The sequence below is a fragment of the Scyliorhinus canicula genome, chromosome 12 (genome assembly GCF_902713615.1).
Source record: "Scyliorhinus canicula chromosome 12, sScyCan1.1, whole genome shotgun sequence".
In the NCBI taxonomy this organism is placed as follows: domain Eukaryota; kingdom Metazoa; phylum Chordata; class Chondrichthyes; order Carcharhiniformes; family Scyliorhinidae; genus Scyliorhinus; species Scyliorhinus canicula.
The window spans coordinates 51,371,611-51,396,166 of record NC_052157.1 but is presented as its reverse complement, the minus strand read 5'-3'; the positions used below and the strand labels follow the sequence as shown (position 1 = coordinate 51,396,166).

General features: G+C 49.8%; 1 protein-coding gene across 1 annotated transcript in view; it reads left to right on the top strand.

Annotated features, from left to right (window-relative positions):
• Positions 1–2,793: 2,793 nt before the first annotated feature.
• The window catches only part of snrpa1 (small nuclear ribonucleoprotein polypeptide A'), a 44,032-nt gene continuing 22,269 nt past the window's right edge, over positions 2,794–24,556 (top strand). The window contains 6 exon segments of the mRNA XM_038813361.1: positions 2,794–2,840; positions 2,843–2,893; positions 4,847–4,994; positions 5,077–5,155; positions 13,718–13,764; positions 23,276–23,378. Coding sequence (XP_038669289.1) covers positions 2,813–2,840; positions 2,843–2,893; positions 4,847–4,994; positions 5,077–5,155; positions 13,718–13,764; positions 23,276–23,378 — 456 coding nt within the window. The 5' untranslated portion in view covers positions 2,794–2,812.

Genomic DNA, 24,556 nt, shown 5'->3' with positions numbered 1-24,556 from the left:
GGTGGTATCATCATTGAGGGTGTGGAACCAGTGCCACCAACATTTTAGAATGAAGGCATGTCCCTGTGGGCGCCAATTGGCAATAATCACAGGTTTGCGGGTTGGATGTGCGGTTCCAGGCTGCAGCAGGTGGGGCTGGAATATTTTAGGGATTTGTCTGTTGGAGGGAGGTTTGCAGACTTGGAGGAGCTGGAGGGAACATATCAGCTGCCAAAGGACGGTGGGTTCAGAGGTGGCTTTGGTTTCTGGCACTGCACCCCTGGTGCAGTAGGACACACTTCTGTCTGAGGAAGAAATAGATGAGGGCAGGGTCTTGGACACATAGAACATTACAGCGCAGTACAGGCCCTTCGGGCCCTCAATGTCGCACCGATTTGTGAAACCACTCTAAAGCCTATCTACACTATTACCTTAATCGTCCATATTTTATATCCAATGACCATTTGAATGCCCTTAGTGTTGGTGAGTCCACTACTGTTGCAGGCAGGGGCATTCCACGCCCTTACTACTCTCTGAAAAAAGAACCTACCTCTGACATCTATCCTATATCTATCTCCCCTCAATTTAAAGCTATGTCCCCTCGTGCTAGACATCACCATCCGAGGAAAAAGGCTCTCACTGTCCACCCTATCTAATCCTCTGATCATCTGATCCATATATGGGAAACAACTGAAGCGAGAGAGTGCCCTGGGCGGAGGAGGTTAGGCGTAAGTCGGAAGAAGAACTGGTGGGGCTTTGGATCTGGAGTGAGGCTTTGCAAAGAGTTAATTGCGTCCATCGTCATGCGCAAAACTGAGTTTCAATCCAGTTCAAAGTGGCACACATGGCCCACTGACAGTGTCCAGGATGATTTGGTTCTTTCCAAGAATGGAGGATAGGTGAGGGGGTGACCAGGGAGGCCGGCGAACCATGTCCACATGTTTTAGACGTGTCCGTGGTAGGGGGGGGGGGGGGGGGGGGGGGGGGGGGGGGGGGGGGGGGGTGTTTGGACAGCATTTGCACATATAATGTTGAAGATTTTGGATTTAACAGTGGCGCCCAGTACAGAGGTGGTAATATTTGGAGTACTGGAGGATCCGGGAGTGCAGGTGGGGAGAGAGGCCTTTGCCTCGGGTGTTAGCCCGGAGACGGATTTTGTTGTGCTGGAGAGACTCGGAGGCGCTGAGGAGCAGGGGTAATGAGTGAGTGATTTGGCACAGTTAGAGAAATCAAGGTTCACCATCAGAGATGCAGAGGAGGGTTCACCTTGAGGTGGAAAGCTGTTCATTTAACTTCTTTAACGAGTTTAAGAAGTATTGAGTCATCAGCAGTGTGGGGGGGGGGGGGGTGGCGGGAAGAGATGGGTGGAGATTATTTTTTGTTTTGGGCTGTGGGACTGGCTTAAAAATGTAAGGGGGGGCAGGAGCCGGGGTGCCAGCGGGTTAGAATGGAGGTGGAGATTTTGTGGGGATGTGTAAGGAGGTTGTGTCTGTTGTTGTTGCGGTTGGTTTTCATTTGTTCTTCTTCGTTATTTGAAAATGCCTCCAATCAAATATTTTTCAAAACAAATATATTTCACCTCATAAATCAATGGTTCTGTCTGTTTGTACAGAGGGTGGGAAGGGGAGAGTTCTGACCATATCATTGTTATGTTACAAGTTCAAAGTCCGAGAGCAGCAATTGTTGAAGCGTAGTGTCCTGGCACACATCTCCTCTGACATCAGTTTGGGATGTCCTTTAACAGTACACTCTGAAAGATGGGTAGTTCGTTCGCTGTAATATCTGTCAGAGAGGATAGTTCATATTAGTTTACAGGAGGGTTGCATATATCACTAGGAATTAAACTTTGTTAAGCATTTGAATCATCACTGAGCTTGTAGGGATGAACATTACATCAGGGAGACTCTTCAACAGCTCATCTTAAAATACATTGCAAATCCAAATGTAGTTTAGCTCTGAATCTCTGGGAGGACAGGCTAGCTGACATTAGTGTCCTTGACGGAGCCAGTAGCACCATTATTGAGGCCATGAACATCTGAAACCAACTCCGCTGGGTCGCCCACATGCTTAGGATGTCAGAGTCCTGACTGCCAAAGCAAATGTTCTTCACCCAGCTCAAGGAAGGATCCCGAACAAGAGGAGGGCAAAGGAAGCTCCTCAAAGACACCTCCTGACTGAAGGGTCACAATTCTTTGAGAACACCTGGCATCACGAGGAGACCTGGAAAAGGAGCCTGAGAAAGGAATACCTGCGACTTCCTGGCCAAGGACCGATCCCACCGTTTGAAAACTCCTGCCAAGTGAGTGATTGAAGATTTGGTTTGAGGATCAGGCTCTTCAGCCAAGCAAGGACCCGCAGAACCAGCGACCAGTAACACAGGGTATCTTAAGTGGACAATCATTCTTGTTAGCGAGCGATCACTGCATTCTATTCATTATAGTTCCTTCAATGGAATTAACATGGCCATGACAAACCAAAGTTTAAAAAAGTAAAAATATGTTCCTTTCATTTTGGACATATTTATAAACGCAAAACACGAATAATATAAAACACTAACCTGCCAAACAAATAGACTGAAAAATTTCCGTGTGAATAAAAATGTGCATAAATCTCACCTGAAATCCCATTGGGCTCATTCCAGACACAAACCCCACCCATCCTAACCCCGCCCCCTGCAGCAATGCCCCGCCCCTTCGGCGCTCCGGAAGTGAGGCGAGCCCAGGCGCAATGCAGTCTGGGGGTGAGGACGTGCTCAGGTCGCGGTGCAGTGTGGGGGTGGTGGCGCGGTGCGCACGCACGTTGGTCGCGGGTGCGGTCGGCGAGTCAGGACATCATGGTGAAGCTGACGGCTGAGTTGATCGATTGGCGGCACAATACACCAACCCCGTGCGGGACCGGGAGCTGGACCTGCGGGGTGAGAATGAGAGAGAGTCGCAGTTCAGACACTGACCCGGCCGCAATTAGAAGGGCGGGCGATGGGACACAGCCCGGGAGGGAATCAACCACCCCCAGGCCCTTCACACCCCCCCCCCCAGGCCCTTCACACCCCCCCCCCCCAGGCCCTTCACCCCCCCCCCCCCAGACCCTTCACCCCCCCCCCCAGACCCTTCACCCCCCCCCCCCAACCCTTCACCCCCCCCCCAGACCCTTCACCCCCCCCTCCCAGACCCTTCACCCCCCCCCCCCGCCCTTCACAACCCCCCCCCCCCCAGCCCTTCACACCCCCCCCCCCCCCCCAGGCCCTTCACACCCCCCCCCAGACCCTTCACCCCCCCCCCCCAGACCCTTCACCCCCCCCCCAGACCCTCACCCCCCCCAGACCCTTCACCCCCCCCCCCCGACCCTTCACCCCCCCCCCAGACCCTTCACCCCCCCCCCCCAGACCCTTCACCCCCCCCCCCCCCCCCAGACCCTTCACCCCCCCTCCCAGACCCTTCACCCCTCCCAGACCCTTCACCCCCCCTCCAGACCCTTCACCCCCCCTCCCAGACCCTTCACCCCCCCCCCCCTCCCAGACCCTTCACCCCCCCCTCCCGACCCTTCACCCCCCCTCCCAGACCTTCACCCCCCCTCCCAGACCCTTCACCCCCCCCTCCCAACCCTTCACCCCCCTCCCAGACCCTTCACAACCACCCCCCTCCCAGACCCTCACCCCCCCCCCTCCCAGACCCCACCCCCCCTCCCAGACCCCACCCCCCCTCCCAGACCCCACCCCCCCTCCCAGACCCCACCCCCTCTCCCAGACCCCACCCCCCTCCAGACCCTTCACCAACCCCCCCCTCCCAGACCCTTCACCCCCCCTCCCAGACCCTTCACCCCCCCTCCCAGACCCTTCACCCCCCCCCCCCCTCCCACCCACCCCCTCCCCCGACCTTCCCCCTCCCAGACCCTTCACCCCCCCCTCCCAGACCCTTCACCCCCCCTCCCAGACCTTCACCCCCCCCCCTCCAACCCTTCACCCCCCCTCCCAGACCTTCACCCCCCCTCCCAGACCCTTCACCCCCCCCCCCCCCAGACCCTTCACCCCCCCCCAGACCCTTCACCCCCCCCCAGACCCTTCACCCCCCCCCCCCCAGACCCTTCACCTCCCTCCCACCCTTCACCTCCCTCCCAGACCCTTCACCCCCCCTCCCAGACCCTTCACCCCCCCCCCAAGACCCTTCACCCCCCCCCAGACCCTTCACCTCCCCCCCCCAGACCCTTCTCCTCCCCCCCCCGACCCTTCACCCCCCTCCCAGACCCCACCCCCCCCCAGACCCCACCCCCCCTCCCAGACCCCCCCCCCCCTCCCAGACCCTTCACACCCCCCCCCCCCAGGACCCTTCACACCCCCCCCCCCCCCAGACCCTTCACACCCCCCCCCCCCAGGACCCTTCACCCCCCCCCCCCCAGGACCCTTCACACCCCCCCCCCCCAGGACCCTTCACACCCCCCCCCCCCCCCCAGGACCCTCACCTCCCCCCCCCTCCCAGGACCCTTCACACCCCCCCCCCCCGCAGGACCCTTTCACCCCCCCCCCAGGACCCTTCACCTCACCCCCCCCCCCCCCCCCCCCCCCCCCCCACCCCCCCCCCCTTCCCCCCCCCCCCAAGGACCCTTCACCCCCCCCCCGGACCCTTCACCTCCCCCCCCCCGGACCCTTCACCTCCCCCCCCCCCCCCCCCCCAGAGGACCCTTCACCTCCCCCCCCCCCCAGGACCCTTCACCCCCCCCCCCCCCCAGGACCCTTCACCCCCCCCCCCCCCCCCCCCCCAGGACCCTTCACCCCCCCCCCCCCCGGACCCTTCACACACACACCCCCCCCCCCCTCCACCTCTCTTATGTCTGAGTTGTGGTTCAGGCTCTGACAGTTGTTGCTGGTTTACAGGTTACAAAATCCCAGTTGTGGAGAATTTGGGAGCGACATTCGATCAATTTGACTGCATTGATTTCTCAGACAATGAGATCCGCAAACTGGATGGGTTCCCGCTGCTGCGGAGATTGAAGAGTCTCCTGCTCAACAACAACCGCATCTGGTGAGTCCTCAAACCTGCTCTTTTCAAAGCTGTGAATGGGGGAACTGAGTGGAAGATTTTGTAAAATATCTCTCTGTTTCAGCCGGGTAGGTGAAGGGCTTGAGCAGGCGTTGCCCAATCTGCGGGAGTTGATACTCACCAACAACAACCTACTGGAACTGGTAAGTTGCATGTCTTTGAGAAATGTGGTCAATGTAAGTGCCGTCAACAATATGCTGCAAAACCTGATCCCTCCACCCCCCGTGCTCAGCGACTCTGCCTCCTCCTCCACAATCTCGGTTTCCTGCTGCATTTGAAAAGTCCGTTCAGAAGTAGTTGAGGCAGATTGCAATTTCCCCAGCTGCTCTGTCTGTGGTAGTGCTCCCATCTCCAAGTCAGACTGTTTGTTCCCCACTCCAAAGACTGGAGCACACTGACAATCCCAGTGCAGCACTGACGGAGAGCTGCATTGTCAGTGCCATTGTTGGACAAGATATTAAACTTAAGACCCCAGCCGTCCTCTCCATGATAATTGGCAAACCCTCCCCAAGAAGGCAGAATCTCTAGTATATTCACACAGGATCTAGAACAATCATAAATCCTGCTGATTAATTGCATAGGTTCTGTGGATATTAGGATTGTTTCCATTGGTAAGACATTAGTATCGAGCTGCAGAAAAGGATGAAGTTTCAGTTGTGGATATCTGAAAAACCTGCATCTTGGGTATCAAATTGTTGACAGCTGCTCAAAAGGTAACAAGGAAGCACCACTAAAAATACCGCCCTGCCTATAAAGAACTCTATCCCTCCAAATATCAAATCCATGGTCCATAAGACCTGGTGAGAGAGAACGGAAGTTAAATTAGACCTTCCAGCTCACGGACCATCCTCCACGCTCTGACTGTTAATGGTTGTAGGATTTTTACACTTGACAGGTACAGCCTTGAAATCTCTGAACAACAATAGTACAGGAGTACACAGACTGGCCAGTTTCAATATTGAGCTAAATGAAGGATGGCGCCCCTCTGACCCATTTTTGTATGAATCTGAGATGAGAAGCTAACTGATGCATTTTAATATTCGGCACCCCTTCGATGAAGGGTCAATAACAATGGGACATCTTTTTAAGTTACATGCAGGAAGTTTAGAGAGAATTTGAGGAAAATATTTTTCAGCCAGGTGCTGGATATCTGTAATGCACTGCCTGGGAGGATACATAGAGCATACAGTGCAGAAGGAGGCCATTCGGCCCAACTAGTGCACTGACCCACTTAAGCCCTCTCTTCCACCCTAACCCAATAACCCCTCCTAACCTTTTTGGACACTAAGGGCAATTTAGCATGGCCAATCCACCTAACTTGCACATCTTTGGACTGTGGGAGGAAACCAGAGCACTCGGAGGAAACCCACGCAGACACTGGGAGAACGTGCAGACTCCGCACAGACAGTGACCCAGTGGGGAATTGAACCTGGGACACTGGCGCTGTGAAGCCACAGTGCTATCCACTTGTGCTACCATTCTGCCCACAGTAGTTGCGGCAGGAAACTTCACAACCTTTAAAAAGTACTAGGATTAGCACTTGAAATGTCATAACATTCAAGTTTATGGGCCGAGTGCTGGTAAGTGGGATTCGTGGAGTTTTTTTTGCCGGAGCAGATTTGATAGGCCAAATAATCTCTTCTGTTGTGTATAATGTTTTGAATATTGCCACTCCACCTACTTTTCAGTTATCTTCTCATCTTCGATTCATACAAAAATAGGTTTACAGTGCAGAAGGAGGCCATTTGGCCCATCGAGCCTACACCAGCCCCTGAAAGAGCACCCTAATTAAGCCCACATCTCCACCCTATATCCGTAACCCAGCAGTTCTACCTAACATTTGGACACTGCAGGGCAATTTAGCGTGACCAATCCACCTAACCCACACATCTTTGGACTGTGGGAGGAAACCCACGCAGACATGGGGAGAACATGCAGACTCCGCATGCAGTGACCCAAGACAGGAATCAAACCTGGGTCATTGGTGTTGTGCAGCAGCAGTGCTAACCAATGTGCTACCATGAGTGGTGAGGAGGATGTTCAGAGGCTTCAGTAATTTAGACAAGTTGCATGAGTGGGAAAATATGTGACAGATGCAGCATAATGTGGATAATTGTGAAATTATTCACTTCAGAGAGAGAAACAGAATGGCAGAGTAATATTCAAATGGTGGTCGATTGGAAAATGTTAATGTACAAAGGGGCCTGAGTGTCCAAGTACACCAGTCACTGAAAGCAGGCTTGCAGGTACAGCAGGTAGTTAGGAAGGCAAATGGGACTTCTGATGGCGGCCATGGTGTGAACAGTCGAACATTTGATGGCTCCTGCTCAAAATTGACTTTTTCAGTCTTTTTTCCGTCCAAAGGGCAAATTATTTGAGAGCAAGAGGTGCAGGAGTGCCTGGGGAAGGTTTTGTTCCTCTGGTTTGGCTGGTGGATGGATCCATGGACAGGGAGTGGTGTGAGAAGGTAAGAGCTGTTGGAACAGGAGTCTTCGTAGTGCGCCACAGGAAAAGATGACCGAAGGCAAGGGGGTTGCGCTGTCTGCTCAGTGGTTGACGGAGCAGTTGGTGAAGTTCCTCAACGATGAGTTGCAGCAGCAGACGAAAGAAGCCCTGGAACACCTAGCCAGGGTGGTGGAACCGCCTAAAACTGGGATTGAGCAAGTGGAGCAGAGGCTAGAGTCCCCAGGGCCTGACGATCCAGAAAGTGGAGGAGGTGGTGGGGCTGCACACAGACCAGTTGGCCTCGGTGGCTGAGATGGGAGTGATGCGAGAGAGCCAGAAGAGGCTGAGGGAGCAGTGGGGGATTTGGGGAATCAATTCAGAAGGCAAAACCTCAGGAGTTTTGGGAGGCCTGAAGGCATTTAAGGAGTGGAGGCTGGTGTGTACCTGGCCAGGATGCTGGAGAAATTGACCTGGAGGGCGACCGAGCACACTGGGAGCTGTGGAGGATGCTGCAGGCCGATGAGCCGCCAAGGACGTGCTGGTGCGGTTACACCGCTTTCTGGGCAAGGAGAAGATCCTTCGATGGGCGAGGCATACCAGGGAATGTACCTGGGAGGGCAATGGGCTGTGGGTGAGTGCACCAGGATCTGGGTGCAGAGCTCGCGAAGAGTAGGTTGGGTTTAACCGGTTGAAGGCTACCCTCTTTAAAAAGTGGGTGAAGCTTGGAGTATTATACCCAGCCCACTTAGTGACTTTCCAAAAGCGAGCTTTATTTTGAAGCATTAGAGGAGGCGATGGAATTTGAGGGACAATGGACTGCGAACTTTGTAGGAGTTTTTTATGCTTTTTAAAGTTTTTGTTGGGTTTTTGGGGGCAGGTTTTCGTGGCGGAGCAATGATGTTGAGTGTGCCTTTTGTTACTCTTCATGGATGTGCGGTCGGGGGATGTGAGGTTGAACTGGAGGCTGGAAGGGTGGTTGGAGGCCTTGGGTGGGGGCCACCATGTTAGCTGGTGGGCTAGTTAAGTGAGGTGGAGGGTTGCCAGAAGGCAGGAGAGTGGGGTGGGGGCAGGGAAATAGGGTTGGTTCTTTGTTTGAGGGTGGGGGAGGAGAAGGCTGCTGACAAGGGTGCATTTGGTGTGGCGCAGTTGGGAAGAGATTGATGGTGGACATCGGAGGACGGACCTCGAAGGTCACGTGATGTGGGCCGTGGCTGGCTCAAAGGTGAAAGAGTTATCATACTTCTCCCATGTGCATCCGGTGTACTCCCTGATTGGTTTTTTTACGTGCCAGGCAAGATGCTATGGACAGGGCTGGTAGCCTTGGAGTATTTGACGAGTGTAGTTTCTGACCACGTGCTGCACTGAGTGGATTTGTGGGTGGCCTGGAGGTGGTGGAGGTTGGATGTGAGGTTGTTGCCAGCTGTTCCAGGCGGAGGAATATATGATGGTGGGTGGAAAGTTGGAAACAATGCCGGTGGTTCTGGTAAAAGCAGGTGTGGGCTGCCATTTGAAGGTACGTGGAACTAAACAATATGCCGGAGGTCATAGCCGCCACACCGTGGGAGGCATTCAAGGCGGTGGTTTGGGGGGGGGGGTTTATTTCAATACAGGCGCATAGGGAGAAAGTGGAGCAGGTAGAGACGGCTCGACTGGTGGATGAGATTTTGAGGGTGGACAGGGGATACCCAGGTGCCAGAGGCAGATCTGTGGCCACTGCTGGCGAGGGGGCATAATGAAGCACGGGAGAGGGCGGGAAACTCCCCCTACATTGTCGCAGGCTTCCATCTCCCTGATTCTAAAGAAGAAGGAGAAGGATCCGGAGCAGTACGGGTCATGTTACCCAGTATCAATAAACGTAGACGCCAAACTGATGGTGAAGGTGTTGGCCTCTCGAATCGAGAACTGTGACCCGGGGGTGATGGGCGAAGATCAAACGGGTTTTGTGATGGACGGGTAATTGTCGGCAAATGTCGGGGGGTTGCTTAATGTAATCATGACTTCTTCGGAGAGGCGGAATTAGTGGCGCCGATGGCCGCGGAGAAGGCATTTGATCGGGTGGAGAAGGCGTTTGATTGGGCGGAGTGGAATTATTTGCTAGAGTTGCTGGGGCAGTTCGTGCAGAGATTTGTGGACTGGGTCTGATTGTTCTCTAAGGTTGTGGGCGGAGCAAGCAAATTCGGGGTACTTTGGGATGCATTGTGGGCGAGGCAGGGGTGCCCGCTCCCTCCATTGCTTTTCGCCTTGGTGATAGAGCTGCTGGCAATGGCGCGTAGGGGGAGCTGGAGAGGGATTGAGCACAGGGGCTCGTTGTATGTGGACGACATGTTGCTGTATATTTGGGCAGTATCGGAAGCAGCATGGGGATCGTGGAGGAATTTGGCCAATTCTCGGGATATATGTTGAATTTGGGGAAGAGTGAGGTGTTCCCGATTGAGATGAGGGCAGGAAAGGAGGTTAGGAGAGTTTCCATTTAGTTGTGAGGGTGAGTTTTAGACACTTGGGTATCCAGGTGGCGCAGTGCTGGGCGCAGTTGCATAAGTTGAACCTGGCTCGGATGGTGGAACAAATGAAAGTGGATTTCGAGAGATGGGCTGTGATGGTAGGACGGGTGCAGACAGTAAAAATGATGGTGCTGCCAAGGTTTCTTTTTTTGTTCCAGAACCTCCCAATCTTTGTCCCCGAGTCTTTTTTTAAAGAAGGTCAATGTGCTGATTTCTGGATTCGTGCGAGTGGGGAAGACCCCATGGATTAGGAGGACTTTCTTGGTGTTTGGAGTCGGGGGGGGGGGGGGGGGGGGAGGGCTGCAGAATATGATGAATCACTACTGGACGGCGAGTATTGCTACGGTTAGAAAATGGGCCGTGGGGAAGGGGTCGGATGGAGGCAGCATAGTGTAGGGGAGCATATTTAAGGGCTTTGATGTCGGCACCTTTACTATTCTTGCCGATATGGTGCTTTGTGAGCCCAGTGTGGTGTCGATCCTAAGGGTGTGCGGGCAGTGGAGGCGGCACTTAAGGCTGGAGGGTGCCTTGATGTGGACACCAATCTGCAATAACCATAGGTTTGAGCCGGCGGGGCTGGCTGCAGATTCGAGACTTTGTAAGGCGCGAGCTACCGCCATTTCTTGGGCTGCCGCCCCTGGGGTTCTGGCAGGGGTTTGCAGGTGTGATGTTCGAGGTGCTGGGTGTGGAGGTGGTCCCAAGTCCAGAGGTATCTATATTTGGGGTGTTGGGAGTCCAGGGGTGAGAGAGGCTGATGTTTTGGCCTTTGCCTCCCTGATAGCCCGGACACAGATTATGTTCAGGTGGCAGGACTTGGAGCCACTGAAGGCTCCGGGTGAGCGACTTGCCGAAGTTCCTGAAGTTGGAGAAGGTTGAGTTAGTCTTGAGTGGGTCCATGGATGGATTTACTAAGAGGTGGAAGACTTTTATTGATTTCTTTAAGGAGATTGGAGGTGTCAGTGAGGGGCGGAACGAGGGGGTTAAAATGGGGAGGGTGGGGTGTGAGAGGGAGATGGAGTCGGCGGGGGGGGGGGGGGGGGGGGGAGTGGGTGTTGGTTGTTCTTCTGCTTTTGTTTGTTTATATGAAAATGCCTTGAACAAAATATTTGAAAAAAAGAAGGCAAATGGTATGTTGGCCTTCGTTGCAAAAGGATTCGAGTCCAGGAGCAAGCATGCCTTGCTGCAGCTGTACAGGGCCTTGGTGAGACTGCACCTGGAGTATTGCATGCAGTTTTAGTCTCGTTATCTAACAAAGGATGTTCTTGCCATAGAAGGAGTGCAGCAAAGGTTCACCAGACTAATTCCTGGAACGGCAGGATTGTCGTGTGAGGAAAGTTTGGGTCGACTGTGTATTCACAGGGAGTTAGAAGAATGAAAGAGGATCTAATTGAACCGTAAGGAACTGTTGACAGCTGAGCAGACTGGATGCAGAGATGCTCTTTCCTCTGCGGGGGGGGGGGTTCTCGAAGCAGGGTTCAGTCTTGGGAAACCGCGTAGACCATTTAGGGCGAAGATGCAAACTTCTTCACTCAGAATGGTGAACTTATGGAATTCTCTATGACAGAAGACTGTGGAAGCCTAATCACTGAATATTCAAGTAGGAAATAGATTTCTAGACTCGAGGGGTATTATTCAGGATGACTATTCCTGCCTCTTTGACGGGTTTATTGATGTATATGTCCAGGTTGGTCTTCAGGCCTTGCACCGTGTTGCATGTGAAAATCAGACATGTTTGGAATTCCGCTATGTGCATCCACTAGATCAGCTCAGTGCACCTTCAATGATTCAGTAACCACAATGTACACTGGTTTGTGGCAGGATAGTTGGGGTAGATGAATTTGAACTCAGTAAATACCTCTTCTCATTCAATGTGGAATGAAGGCACACCAAAACTGGAACCAAGTGTAAGAGCAAACTCTTCGCTTTCAGGAAGTACCTGCCAGAGAGATTGCTACGTTTATTGGCATTGTTGATTGCATTGCCAGCCCTCTTCCACTTCGGAGCAGGTGTGTTTCAAGTGGCTCTAGTTTATGGTGTGGTTATTGAGGCAATGTAGTGGCACAAACTGATCAAATCGATTAATGAAAGAAATTTGCCCCCTTCAGGCCAAATGCAGTGTCGGACATGGTTCAAATTGGTAATCCTATTATCAATCTGTTCAATCTCATCTTATGTCAACATGCTCAATCGTGGGACTGTCTCATTTTAACATTATTAATATGCTTGTAAATGAAAACTGACCCAACCTTATGTTTAAAACACTGAGAAAATTGAGAGATAATTTACCTGAGAGTCAAACTATGTTTTTGTAATCCTGAATTTGGCCTTTGTACTTCTACCTCCGATATGCTAATGGTAGACAAATAATTGTCACGTGATATATGTGGCAGAGTTAGTCTTCACAGCTCACTGCACCCAACACAAGTAATGTGCCTTTGCACACAAACCTATTGATGACTGGCTTGATACATCATGATTTGGCCAAATGGTTGGGTGAGTTGTTACCAGTTTTGAGCACGTTTTCCACATACACTGCAGAATTCCTTCACATTTGCAGAGTCCATACAGGACTTGCAAATCATAGTGATGTCATGTCTGTGTGCTTATTTGACATTGAGCCTATTCACCAATGTACCGCTCAAGGCAGCCATAGACATTTACATTGCAAGACTATATCATGGCGATCCAGATTCACAATCGTTGTGTGTATCAGTGTTCATTAAACTCTGGCTCAGCAACTCACTCAATTGAGTTGAGATTGAATGATGCCATGTCTGCCCAAATAGAACGTGTTGCCATGGGATCCCCTCTCTGCCCAACTCTCAAACATCTTTGTTGGGTTCCGAGAGATGGTTCTTCAACGGAGTGACACCTAAACACCTACCTACCCCTCGTACATTCCCGATATGTGAGTGATATGTTTGCTATATTTCAATCCACAGCTGCATGTAAGACCTTCTTTACAAACCATAATGGGGTCCATATTGCTCTCAAATTCAATCCTGATCGTACTAATAATTATACTGACAACCAATTTAAGGCCATCAGTCAGGCTCGCAGTATGGCTAAAAACTACATAAAAATACTAGGGGTCTCTTCCTTTGTAGACTGAGCATGTTTACGCGTGCCTTTTTTAACTAAACAAACTAGGTGACAGCTATTACCTGACTCATTTCCCAGGACAATACCATAACCAATCAAAGGCAACTTGCAGTGTTTGAATTTTAAAGACCTTGGCAGTTAACTGTCAATTATCAGTAGCTGGTGCAACAATTCTGTTTGAGTCCACTTGCCAGCCAGCCAATCGGCACCCTCTTCTCATGCAGTAGAAATTGTTGTCCCCTTTACAATGAGGAGTGCAAGACAAAAAGTTTCAACTGCACCATGTTTTTTCAGCAATGCTGAAGACACATTATTTCTTCAGGTGCGGAGCGAAGAACAAGGAGGCAGCTAACCTTAAAGTTGGAGCCAGGCCATTGGGAGTGCTGCCTGGACTCACTTCGCACAACATGGAAATCAGGAACCCTCTAATAAAAATTTGTCAGGAAGTTTGGAAGTCAGTGTTTGCGAGGCAAGGGGTATGGAACTAACGTGGGCAATTAGCCACAATCTAACGTAATGGTGTAACAAGTTCAACGTGTCGTTGTGTAGCATTGTGTGCTCCTAATTCTCTTTTTGACCCACAACAAATATTGCAGCCTGTTTGTGAGCTGTTCCAATGTTAACCTGGTCATTCTTATCTTCCATCTGTCCCTACAGGGGGATTTGGACACACTATCAACCATCAAGTCCCTTACATTCCTGAGGTGAGTGTTTCAATGAGAATGTGGTCAAGGCTTGATGCCAGTGGAACAGCTCCTGTCACTGGTGGTTTCTCGGCCTGTGTTTGTTGGTGATAAGACTATAAGAAATAGGAACAGGAATCGGACATTCAGCCCCTTGTGTCTGCTCCGCCATTCAATAGGATCATGTCTCGTCCGCCATTGCTCAAGTCCACTTTCCTGCCCTTTTCCCGTAACCCTTTCTTCCCTTATTGATCAAGAATCTTATCTATCTCGGCCTTAAATATACACAAGGACTCTGCCCATAAAATTCTCTGTGGCAAGGAGTTCCAAAGATACTCAACCCTCTGAGAGAAGAAATTCCTCCTCATCTCCATCTTACATGCCCCCACCCCCCCGCACAACTTTATTCTGAGACTATGCCCTCTGGTCCTCGACTCTCCCATGCAGGGAACCGTTCTCTCAGCATTTACCCTGTCAAGCTCCTTAAGATCCTATATGTTTCAACGAGATCACACCTCATTTTTCTAAATTCTAATGAATACAGTCCCAACATGTTTAGTCTTTGCTCACAAGACACTCCCTTCATACCGGGGAGCATCCTAGTTGAACCTTCTTTGAACTGCCTGCAATAAAATATATTTCCTTTTAAGAAGGGGAAGAAAGCTGCTCACGGTACTCCAGATGTGGTCTCACCAGTACCTTGCATACTCCCAACTATTTTGATTGAATATAAATAACCAGGTAAACGAAATAAAATGAACTGAGGGACAAAATAAAGGGAGTCCCTTAAAGGGAAACTACCTTAAAATTAGACTTAAATCATCAGACCAAAATGTGATTTGGGTCAATAAGGCATCCCAATTCCTGCGATGCCCAATAGGCATGGAAGGTCTCAAGGGTACCTGTGGACACCACATGCTCCACCCCCCCTTGAAGTAAGGGCCAATTAGCCAGCCTTTTTTTTTAATAAACATTTTATTGAGGCTTTTTTTGGCATTGTAACACCAGCAATATAAACAATGTACATGAAAATATAAACATAGTGCAAATACCGCCACCTCCGGGCGAACCCTAACAGTGACTCTCTCAAGGCAAACTTAATTTTCTCCAGACAGAGAAAGCTAGCCATGTCCGATAGCCAGGTCTTGGACTTCGGGGGGCCTTGAGTCCCTCCATGCTACAGTAGTCCCCCTTTATAACGCGGGTGTTGGGGTCCAAGACAGCCACCCACGTTGCAACCGAGCCGCGGATATCCACGATGGGGGTTTTAAATTTATTTAAAAATCTATGCTAGCGCTTCCCATTGAGAGTCTACGGGGGGGTGGGGGGAGAGGTTAGACCCCCGTAGACTCACAATGGGAAGCGCTAGCATAGATTTTTAAATAAATTTAAAACCCCCATCGTGGATCTAATTAAAACAGTGTCAATTTCAGCGGCCGGCTCACTTTGATCCGGAGGGAAGCTGCTCTCTCACTGAAACAATCAGCCGGCCGCTGAAATTGACACTGCCCGCTGCTCTCTCCCTCCAATCCAACTTTTAAGTTTTAATGTTTCTGATTGGAGGGAGAGAGCAGCCGGCAGTGTCAATTTCAGCGGCCGGCTGATTGTTTCCGTGAGAGAGCAGCTTCCCTCTCCGGATCAAAGTGAGCCGGCCGCTGAAATTGACACTGCCGGCTGATTGGAGGGAGAGAGCAGAGAACACAGGAGGAGGTCATACGGGCCTCTGCAAGACCAGCATGGTCTCACATCGCCCCTCCCCTCTGTGGCTGCTGGGGTTCAGGCTGTGGCTGCTGGGGTTCAGGCTGTGGCTGCTGGGGTACAGGCCGTGGCTGCTGGGCTTCAGGCTGTGGCTGCTGGGGTACTGTGGCTGCTGGGGTGCAGGCTGTGGCTGCTGGGGTGCAGGCTGTGGCTGCTGGGGTGCAGGCCGTGGCTGCTGAGGTACAGGCTGTGGCTGCTGGGGTACTGATTGGAGGGAGAGAGCAGCGGGCAGTGTCAATTTCAGCGGCCGGCTGATTGCTTCAGTGAGAGAGCAGCTTCCCTCTCCGGATCAAAGTGAGCTGGCTGCTGAAATTGACACTGCCGGCTGCTCTCTCCCTCCAATCAGAAACATTAAAACTTAAAAGTTGGATTGGAGGGAGAGAGCAGCGGGCAGTGTCAATTTCAGCGGCCGGCTCACTTTGATCCGGAGGGAAGCTGCTCTCTCACTGAAACAATCAGCCGGCCGCTGAAATTGACACTGCCGGCTGCTCTCTCCCTCCAATCCAACTTTTAAGTTTTAATGTTTCTGATTGGAGGGAGAGAGCAGCCGGCAGTGTCAATTTCAGCGGCCGGCTGATTGTTTCAGTGAGAGAGCAGCTTCCCTCTCCGGATCAAAGTGAGCCGGCCGCTGAAATTGACACAACTGACAGTTGGGGTCCATAAGCCCCCCTGCGGTATATCGCGAACCACGGTATTGCGGAGCGCGGTATAACGGGGGACTACTGTAGTAATATCCACCTCCAGGCTACCAGGGAAGCAAAGGCCAGAAAGTCTGCCTTTCTCCTCCTGGATCCTGCGACACCCTGAAAATCGCCACCTCTGGCCATCCTTTTCTTTAATACCTTGGACATGACGTCAGCAAACCCCTGCCAAAATCCCCTCAGCTTTGGACATGCCTAGAACATGTGGACATGGTTCGCTGGTCCTCCCGCACATTTTGCACACCTATCTTCCACCCCAAAGAATCTGCTCATCCGGGCCACTGTTATGTGAGCCGGGTGCACAACCTTAAATTGTATCAGGCTGAGCCTGGCACAAGTTGCGGTCGCGTTGACTCTACTCATCGTGTCCGCCCAAAGGCCCTCCTCTATCTCTCCCCCCAGCTCCTCGGTCTGTGTCTCCTCTGATCCCATAAGTTCCTTATAATTGTCAGAAACGGTCCCCTCACCTATCCATCCTCTGGAAAATACCCTGTCCTGAATTCCCCTGAGCGGCAGGAGTGGGAAGGTTGGTACCTGTCTACGCAGAAAGTCCCGCACCTGCAGATATAAATTTGTTTCCCCTCACAAACAAACTTCTCCTCCAGCGCCCTCCATACTCGGAAAGCTCCACCAATTAGCCTTCCTGATACCTGCTGTACCTGTGTACTAGCTTTGTGCTTCGTGCACATGTGCCCCCAAGTCCCTTTGCGTTGCAGCTTTCTGCAGTTTTTCTCCAATTAAGTAATCCCCTGTTACATAAGAAATAGAGCAAGAGGAAGCCATTCGGCTCTTCCAAGACTGCCCCGCCATTCATTATGATCACGGCTGATCATCCAAGTTCAATACCCTGATCCCGTCGTTTCCCCCCTGCCATATCGCTTGATCCCTTTAGCTCCAAGAGCTATGTCTTCCTGAAATTACACAAAGTTTTGGCTTCGTCTACTTTCTGTGGTAGTGAACTCCACAGATTCACCGCTCTCTGGGTGAAGAAATTTCTCCTCATCTCAGTCCTAAAAGGTGTATCCCATATCCTCAAACTATGACCTCTAATTCTGAACTTCCCCCACCATCTGAAACATTCTCTCAATCTTTTTTTAAAATAAATTTAGTGTACCCAATTATTTTTTCTTCCAATTAAGAGGCAATTTAGCGTGGCTAATTCACCCAGCCTGCACATCTTTGGGTTGTGGGGGTGAGACCAACGCAAACACGGGGAGAATGTGCAAACTCCACATGGACAGTGACCTGGGGCCGGGATTGAACCCGGGTCCTCAGCAATGTGAGGCAGCAGTGCTAGCCACTGTGCCGCCCTCTTTTTGAACCTACCCTGTCGAATCCAGCTGGTTTCCATGAGATCCCCTCCCACTCTTCGAGACTCCAATGAGTCTAATTCCAATCAATTTAGCATCTCTTCATTTGACAGTCTGCCATCCCAGGAATCAGCCTGGTAAACATCTGCTGCTCTCCCTCCATAGCAAGAACATCCTTCCTCAGATAAGGACACAAAAACTGCTCAACCAGATACAATTTAAGGTCGTTCACCAGGCTCACATGACTGTGGCCCGGATGCCCAGATTCTTTGGGGTGGAAGACAGGTGTGCAAAATGTGCGGGAGGACCAGTGAACCATGTCCACATGTTCTGGGCATGTCCGAAGCTCGGGATTTTGGTGGGGGTTTGCAGATGTCATGTTAAAAACAAGGGTGTTAAAAACTAGTGTGGCGCCGAGTCCAGAGGGGGCAATTTTCGGGGTGTCGGAAGACCCAGGAATCCAGGAGGAGAAAGAGGCAGATGTTCTGGTCTTTGCTTCCCTGGTAGCCCGGAGACGGATACTATTAGCTTGGAGGGATTCAAAGCCCCCAAAGTCGGAGACCTGGCTCACTGACATGGTTAGCTTTCTCTGTTTGGAGAAAATCAAGTTTGCTTTGAGGGCGTCACTGTTGGGGTTCACCCGGAGGTGGCAATCGTTCGTCGACTTCTTTGCGAAAAATTAATCGTCAGCAAAAAGGGTTAGTTTAGCTGAGTGTAGGGGGTTAATAAAGGTGGGACCTGTAAGGGAGGGAGACGGCTTTTGCACTATGTTTATATTTTCCTGTACATTGTTTATTGTGTTGTTATAATACCACAAAATACCTCAATAAAATGTTTATTAAAGAACAAAAGGACACCAAAACTGCACACTACTGCAGGTGTGGCCTCACCAAAGCCCTCTATAATTGCTGTAAAACATCCCTATTCCTATACTCTAAACCTCTTGCTGTGAAGGCCAACGTACCATTTGCCTCCTTTACTGCCATGCTGTACCTGCACGCTTACGTTCAACGACTAGTGCAGAAGGGAACCACGGTCTTGTTGAGTATCCACCCCTCAATTTACACCCATTCAAATAATAATCTGTCTTTCTATTTTTGCTACCAAAGTGGATAACTTCACATTTATCCACCATATACTGGTTCTGCCATACATATACCCACTCACTTGGCCTGTCAAAATCTCGTGGGTGGCAGAGTGGGCAGCACAGCAGTTAGCACTGCTGCCTCACAGTGCCAGGAACCCTGGTTCAATTCCAACCTCGGGTGACTGGAGTTTGCACTTTTCCCCCGTGTCTGTGTGGGTTTCTTCTGGGTGCTCCGGTTTCCTCCCACAGTCTAAAAATGTGCAGATTAGCTGGATTGGCCAAGCTAAATTGTCCCTTTGTGTCCACAGGTTAGGTGGGATCATGGGGTTACAGTGATAAGGCGGCGTAGTAGACCTAGTTAGAGTGCTCTTTTAGAGGGCTGTTGCAGATTCGATGGCCCGAATGGCCTGCACTGTCAGCAGTCTCTGATTCTATGAAGCATCTCTGCATCCTCTTCTTAGTTCATCCTCCCATCCAATTTAGTACCATCTATGCCATCTGCAAATTTGGAGATCATACATTTAGTTCCATCGTCCAAATCATTAACATATAATGTGAACAGTAGGGGTCTTAGCACAGACCCCTGTGGTCCACCACTCGTCACCTCTTCCAATTGGTTTATTCCAATGTTTTGCTTCCTGCCTGCTAACCAGCCTTCTATCCATCTCAAGAAACTACCCGAAATCCCATGTGCTTTCACTTTATATAATAATTTGCTATGTGAGACCTTGTCAAAAGCCGTCTGAAAGTCTAAATAAACCACGTCCACTGGTTCTCCCTGGTCAACTCTACTAGTTGCATAGAATCAAAGAATCACTACAGTGCAGAAGGAAGCCATTCAGCCCTTCGAGTCTACACCGATTCTCTGGAAAAACATCCTACCTAGGCCTGCACCCCCACCCTATCCTCTAAACCAATAACCTCACTTAACCTTTGGAACATCTGGGGGCAATTTAGCATGACCAATCCACCTAACCTGCACATCTTTGGACTGTGGGAGGAAACTGGAACTCCCGAAGGAAACCCATGCAGACGCTGAGAACGTACAAGCTCCACACAGATAATGACCCATGGCTGGAATTGAGCCTGGGTCCCTGGCCCTCTGAGGCAGCAGTGCTAATCATTATGCCGCCATCTTCAAAGAATTCTAGTAGATTTATGAAGCATGATTTCCTGTTCATAAATCCATGCTGACTTTGTCTGATTACACCACTGCTTTTCAAATGCTGTGCTATGAAGTCCTTGATAATGGACTCCAGCTACTTCCCTACAACTGACGTTTTTTTGTTCTCCCTTCCAAAATGAACAACTTCACATTACACTCCATGTGCCACCTTTTTGCCCACTTAACCCAGTGTTCTTCAAACTTTTTTTCCCGGGGACCCATTTTTACCAACCGGCCAACCTTCGGGACACATGCCAGCCGCCCTGTGCGACCCACGCCGGCTGAACTGCGTGACCCACCATCTTCTCTTACCTTGTTTGCTGCTGACAAAAATGGAGGAAATGGTTTTGGGTCCCTTTGGCCCTCATACATGCTCCTCCAATGGAACCTGCTGGATGAAGGTGAAGCCTTCCGGTGTCGGAAAGTATGGAGTCTCCATCTGTCCAAAGTTCTGATTTTTTTCCTGTAAAATTTTATCAAATAAATCACCCCCGAACTTGTAAACAAAAAAGAGTAAAATAAATGAAAAAAATGAATAAAACCCCGCCAAACTTGTAAAAAAAGAAAAATGAATGAAAAAAGAAAAATTAAATGAATCAAAACCACTACAGAACTTGTAAAACAAAAAGCTGCAACCGTTTTTAAAAATAGCGGCCGCACTGCGCATGCACCCCCGATTTGTGCATGCGCGCCGATCATCATGCACAATGCGGCCAAATTTTTTTTTTTAACATGTACCCGGCCACTTGCCGCCGACTGCTGCGTGGGGATTTGCGCGCTCGGGAGCGCCGCGGACAACGGCTCCACGACCCTCCTGACACCCACCCGACTTTGAAGAACAGTGGCTTAACCTATCAATAGTTCTTTGCAAACCGGTTCATCCCGGCTCGGGGTCACTGTACGTGTGCAATTTGCACATACTCCCCGTGTCTTCATAGGTCTCATCCCCACACCCAAAGATGTGTAGAGTAAGTGGATTGGCCAAGCTAAATTGCCCCTTAAGAAAACGGCCGTAAATTTACAAGGGCTCCACGTAGGACTGAGTAATATGGAGTTGTGCCTGGAGGGGAGATTTGTCCTAAAACTGATTTTTCAAATACGACTCGACCAGTAGGTGGCAATATTGCACCACCTACACTTCATACTTCATCTCGCGCACGTCCTTTGGTTAAATTACTTTAGGCTGAACAAACATACTGAATGGTCCACTTTGGCCTGCATCCTAATCTCGATCATGTGTGAACCTGTATTACACTGAATACTTTCACAATGCACAAACATTAATACTGAACAATCCCCATCCACCACCACTTTTCCGTCTGGCTGAATTTATCCTCTCTCTGAACAGTTTCTCCTTCAGCATGTCTCATTTCTTCCAAATCAAAGATGTAGCTTTGGGTACCGCATGGGTCCCAGTTTTGCCTGTCTCTTTATGGAGTATGTGGAATCTTCTTTGATCCAATCCTACTCCAGCCCCATCCCACAACTCTCTTATCGGTACATTGATGACTGTTTCGTTGCCATTTAATGTTCCCACCAGAACCTGGAAAAATTGATTAATTTCACTTCCAATTTCCACCCATATACCACCTGTACATGGTCCATCTCCGGCATTTCCTTGACCTTTGTTTCAATTTCTGGGAATAGGCTGTCGGCTAGTATCCATTACAAACCCCCTGAGTCCCGCAGCTACCTTGACTACACCTCTTCACACCCAACATCCGATAAGGACTCCATCCCATTCAGGACTCCCATCCCGTGGGTGGCACGGTGGTTAGCACTACTGCCTCACAGCACCAGGGACCCAGGTTCAATTCCGGCCATGGATGACTCTGGGTGAAGAACTTCCTCCTCGCCTCAGTACTAATCCCCAAACCATGACCCTAGTTCTGGACTCTTTCCCCCCCCCCCCCCCCCCCCTGTTTGGAACATTGTTTCTGAATTTACCTTGTCTAATCCTGTTAGAAGTTTGTAAGTTTTTATGAGATCCCCTCTCACTCTTCTGAACTCCAATTAATACAATCCTAACCGATTTAGTCTCTCTTCGTATGACAGTCCCGCCGTCCCAGGAATCAGTCTGGTAAACCTTTGCTGCACTCCCTTCAGAGCAGGAACGTCCTTCCTCAGATAAGGAGACCAAAACTGCACACTATATCCAGGTGTGGCCTCACCAATGCTCTATACAATTGCAGTAAATCATCTCTATTCCTACACTCAAATCCTCTTGCTATGAAGGCCAATATACCATTTGCCTTCTTTACTGCCTGCTGTACCTGCGTGTGTGCTTTCAGCGACTGACAACACCACGGTCTCACTGAGTATCCACCTCTCTTAATTTACACATATTGAAAAAATAATCTACCTTCCTATTTTTGCTACCAAAGCAGATAACCTCAGGTTTATCCACGTTATACTGCGTTTGTCATGCATCTGCCCACTCATTCAGCCGGTCCAAATCTCGCTGAAGCATCTCTGCATTCTCCTCACAGCTCACCCTCATACCCAATTTTTGTATCATCTGCAAATTTGGAGATAATACACTCAGTTCCCCAGTCCAAATCATTAATATGTAATGTGAACAGTTGAAGTCCCAGCGCAGATCCCTGCGGTACCCCACTCATCACTGCCAATCAGAAAAAGACCCATTTAATCCAACAGTTTGCTTCCTGTCTGCGAGCCAACTTTCTATCCATCTCCAGACACTACCGGAAATCGCATGAACCATTTTTGACTGCACCATTCTGGGTGCTGGTGTGTGCGGACTCCAGCATATAAGTTATTGTGGGGTGTTATAGTCTGTTATATAATTGTATCTCAGAAAAGTGTCAAATGGAATTTAATGCAAAGAAGTATGAGGATTAGAGATGTCCAGCCAAGGGCACACACAGCAAACGGTCCCATCCAGCAATAGAAACTGACCTCAATGCATTGATTGAGAAGTATTTGCATTTCACAACAAATCATGAGGCAGTGTTATAACGTTTCATGCTGCAGTGTCTGCTGCTTTGTGCTGTATATACATCTTTGTCGCACAATTTTCAGATTTTTTTTGCCTTCAGTACTAAATTCTAACGGTGTCCTCCGTCACTCATCTGAGTGCAACACTGAGGAAGTGCCTCACTGTTGGGGCAGTGGTCTTTTTGGCGCGACCTTAAACCAATTCCGTGTTAGAATGAATGTAAAACATTCCATGCCACTGTTTTGAAGCAGAATGGGGACTTTTCCCTGATGTGCAGGTCAATATTTACCTCTGAACATCACATAATCGATTATCTGGTCATGATGACTGATTTTGGGAGCTTTCTATGCACCAATTGGCTGCTGTATCTCCTAGATTGCAACAAAGACTGCACTTGAAAAGTATTTCATTGTTTTTAAAGCCTGGTGGTCAGAAAAGGTGGTATATTAATGCAGGTCTTTCTTTTTTACCCCTTCCACTCAGTGGGGTTTGACAGTAATTAGATCAGTTTGAGACAAATGGGTTGAAATGATGAACTGGGTTGATTTACAGCATCCTGAGGAACCCGGTAACAAACAAGAAGCATTATCGTCTGTATGTGATCCACAAAGTCCCGCAGGTCAGAGTCCTGGATTTCCAGAAAGTCAAACTAAAGGTATGACTTAGATTTGACCGCAACAATGTATTCTGCATTCATCATTAGCTGCAACATCAGATCTGCAAATCTTTGTTTCCACAGAATTTGATTTTAGAGAAAAAGTTTTTGTTGTTGTTGGACATTGTTTTGGGGTCTATTTATGTGTAAACATGAGTATAATGGTGTCTCTTTTGAAATCTATGGGCTTGAGAAAAAAATCAATCTCTGATTCCCTTATTCCACCGCTGCCTTAATGCAGAATATGGTAGCACAGTGGCTAGCACTATTGCTTCACAGCGCCAGGGTCCCAGGTTCAATTCCCAGCTTGGGTCACTGTCTGTGCGAAGTCTGCACATTCTCCCCGTGTCTGCGTGGGTTTCCTCTGGGTACTCCGGTTTACACCCACAAGTCTCATCCCAGATAATGCCAGTGCTCCTCCATTACTTGCCTCTTTCCTATGACAAAACCCCTACAGTGCAGAAGAAGGCCATTCGGTCCACCTAATCTGCACCGACCCTCCGAAAGAGCACCCAGGCCCATGCCCCCACCCTATCCCCGTAATCCCACCTAACCTGCACATCCTTGGACACTAAGAGGCATGACCAATCCACCTAGCCTGCAGATCGTTGACTGGGTGGAAACCCAAGCACTCGGAGGAAATCATGTGGACAAGGGGAGAACGTGCAAACTCCACATGGTCAAGTCACCCAAGGCCAGAATTAAACCTGGGTGCCTGACGCTGAGGCACTGTGAGGCAGCAATGCTTGGCGTTGTGCTGCCCCAAATAGTGGGGCACGAGGAATTGTAAATGCTTCCATCTGTAGCCTTGTTCAAATTCACCCATATCCCTTTGATAGTCTCTGTCTCTAGTTTTGAAACAAATAATTTTGAGCTCCAACCTCTACCTGCCTTGCCATGTTTGGTGACCCATATATCTGCACATCAGATATATATCAACGTGTATATAAAGGCAATGGTTTCAATATTTTATGATTTTGACCTTTTGTATCGGATTCAATATTTTCAGCTTTGAGTGCAATGTTGCATTTTCTAGAAGGTCAAACTGGAAAAACGTGTCTAGCTGCTGTTGAAAATGGTGTAGTCACAACAGGCATTCTGTCTTGTGTAAACACTACAATCTTCATAGCTCTAATTTTTTTTTAGTATTTTTATTCTATTTTTTAACATTTAAAACG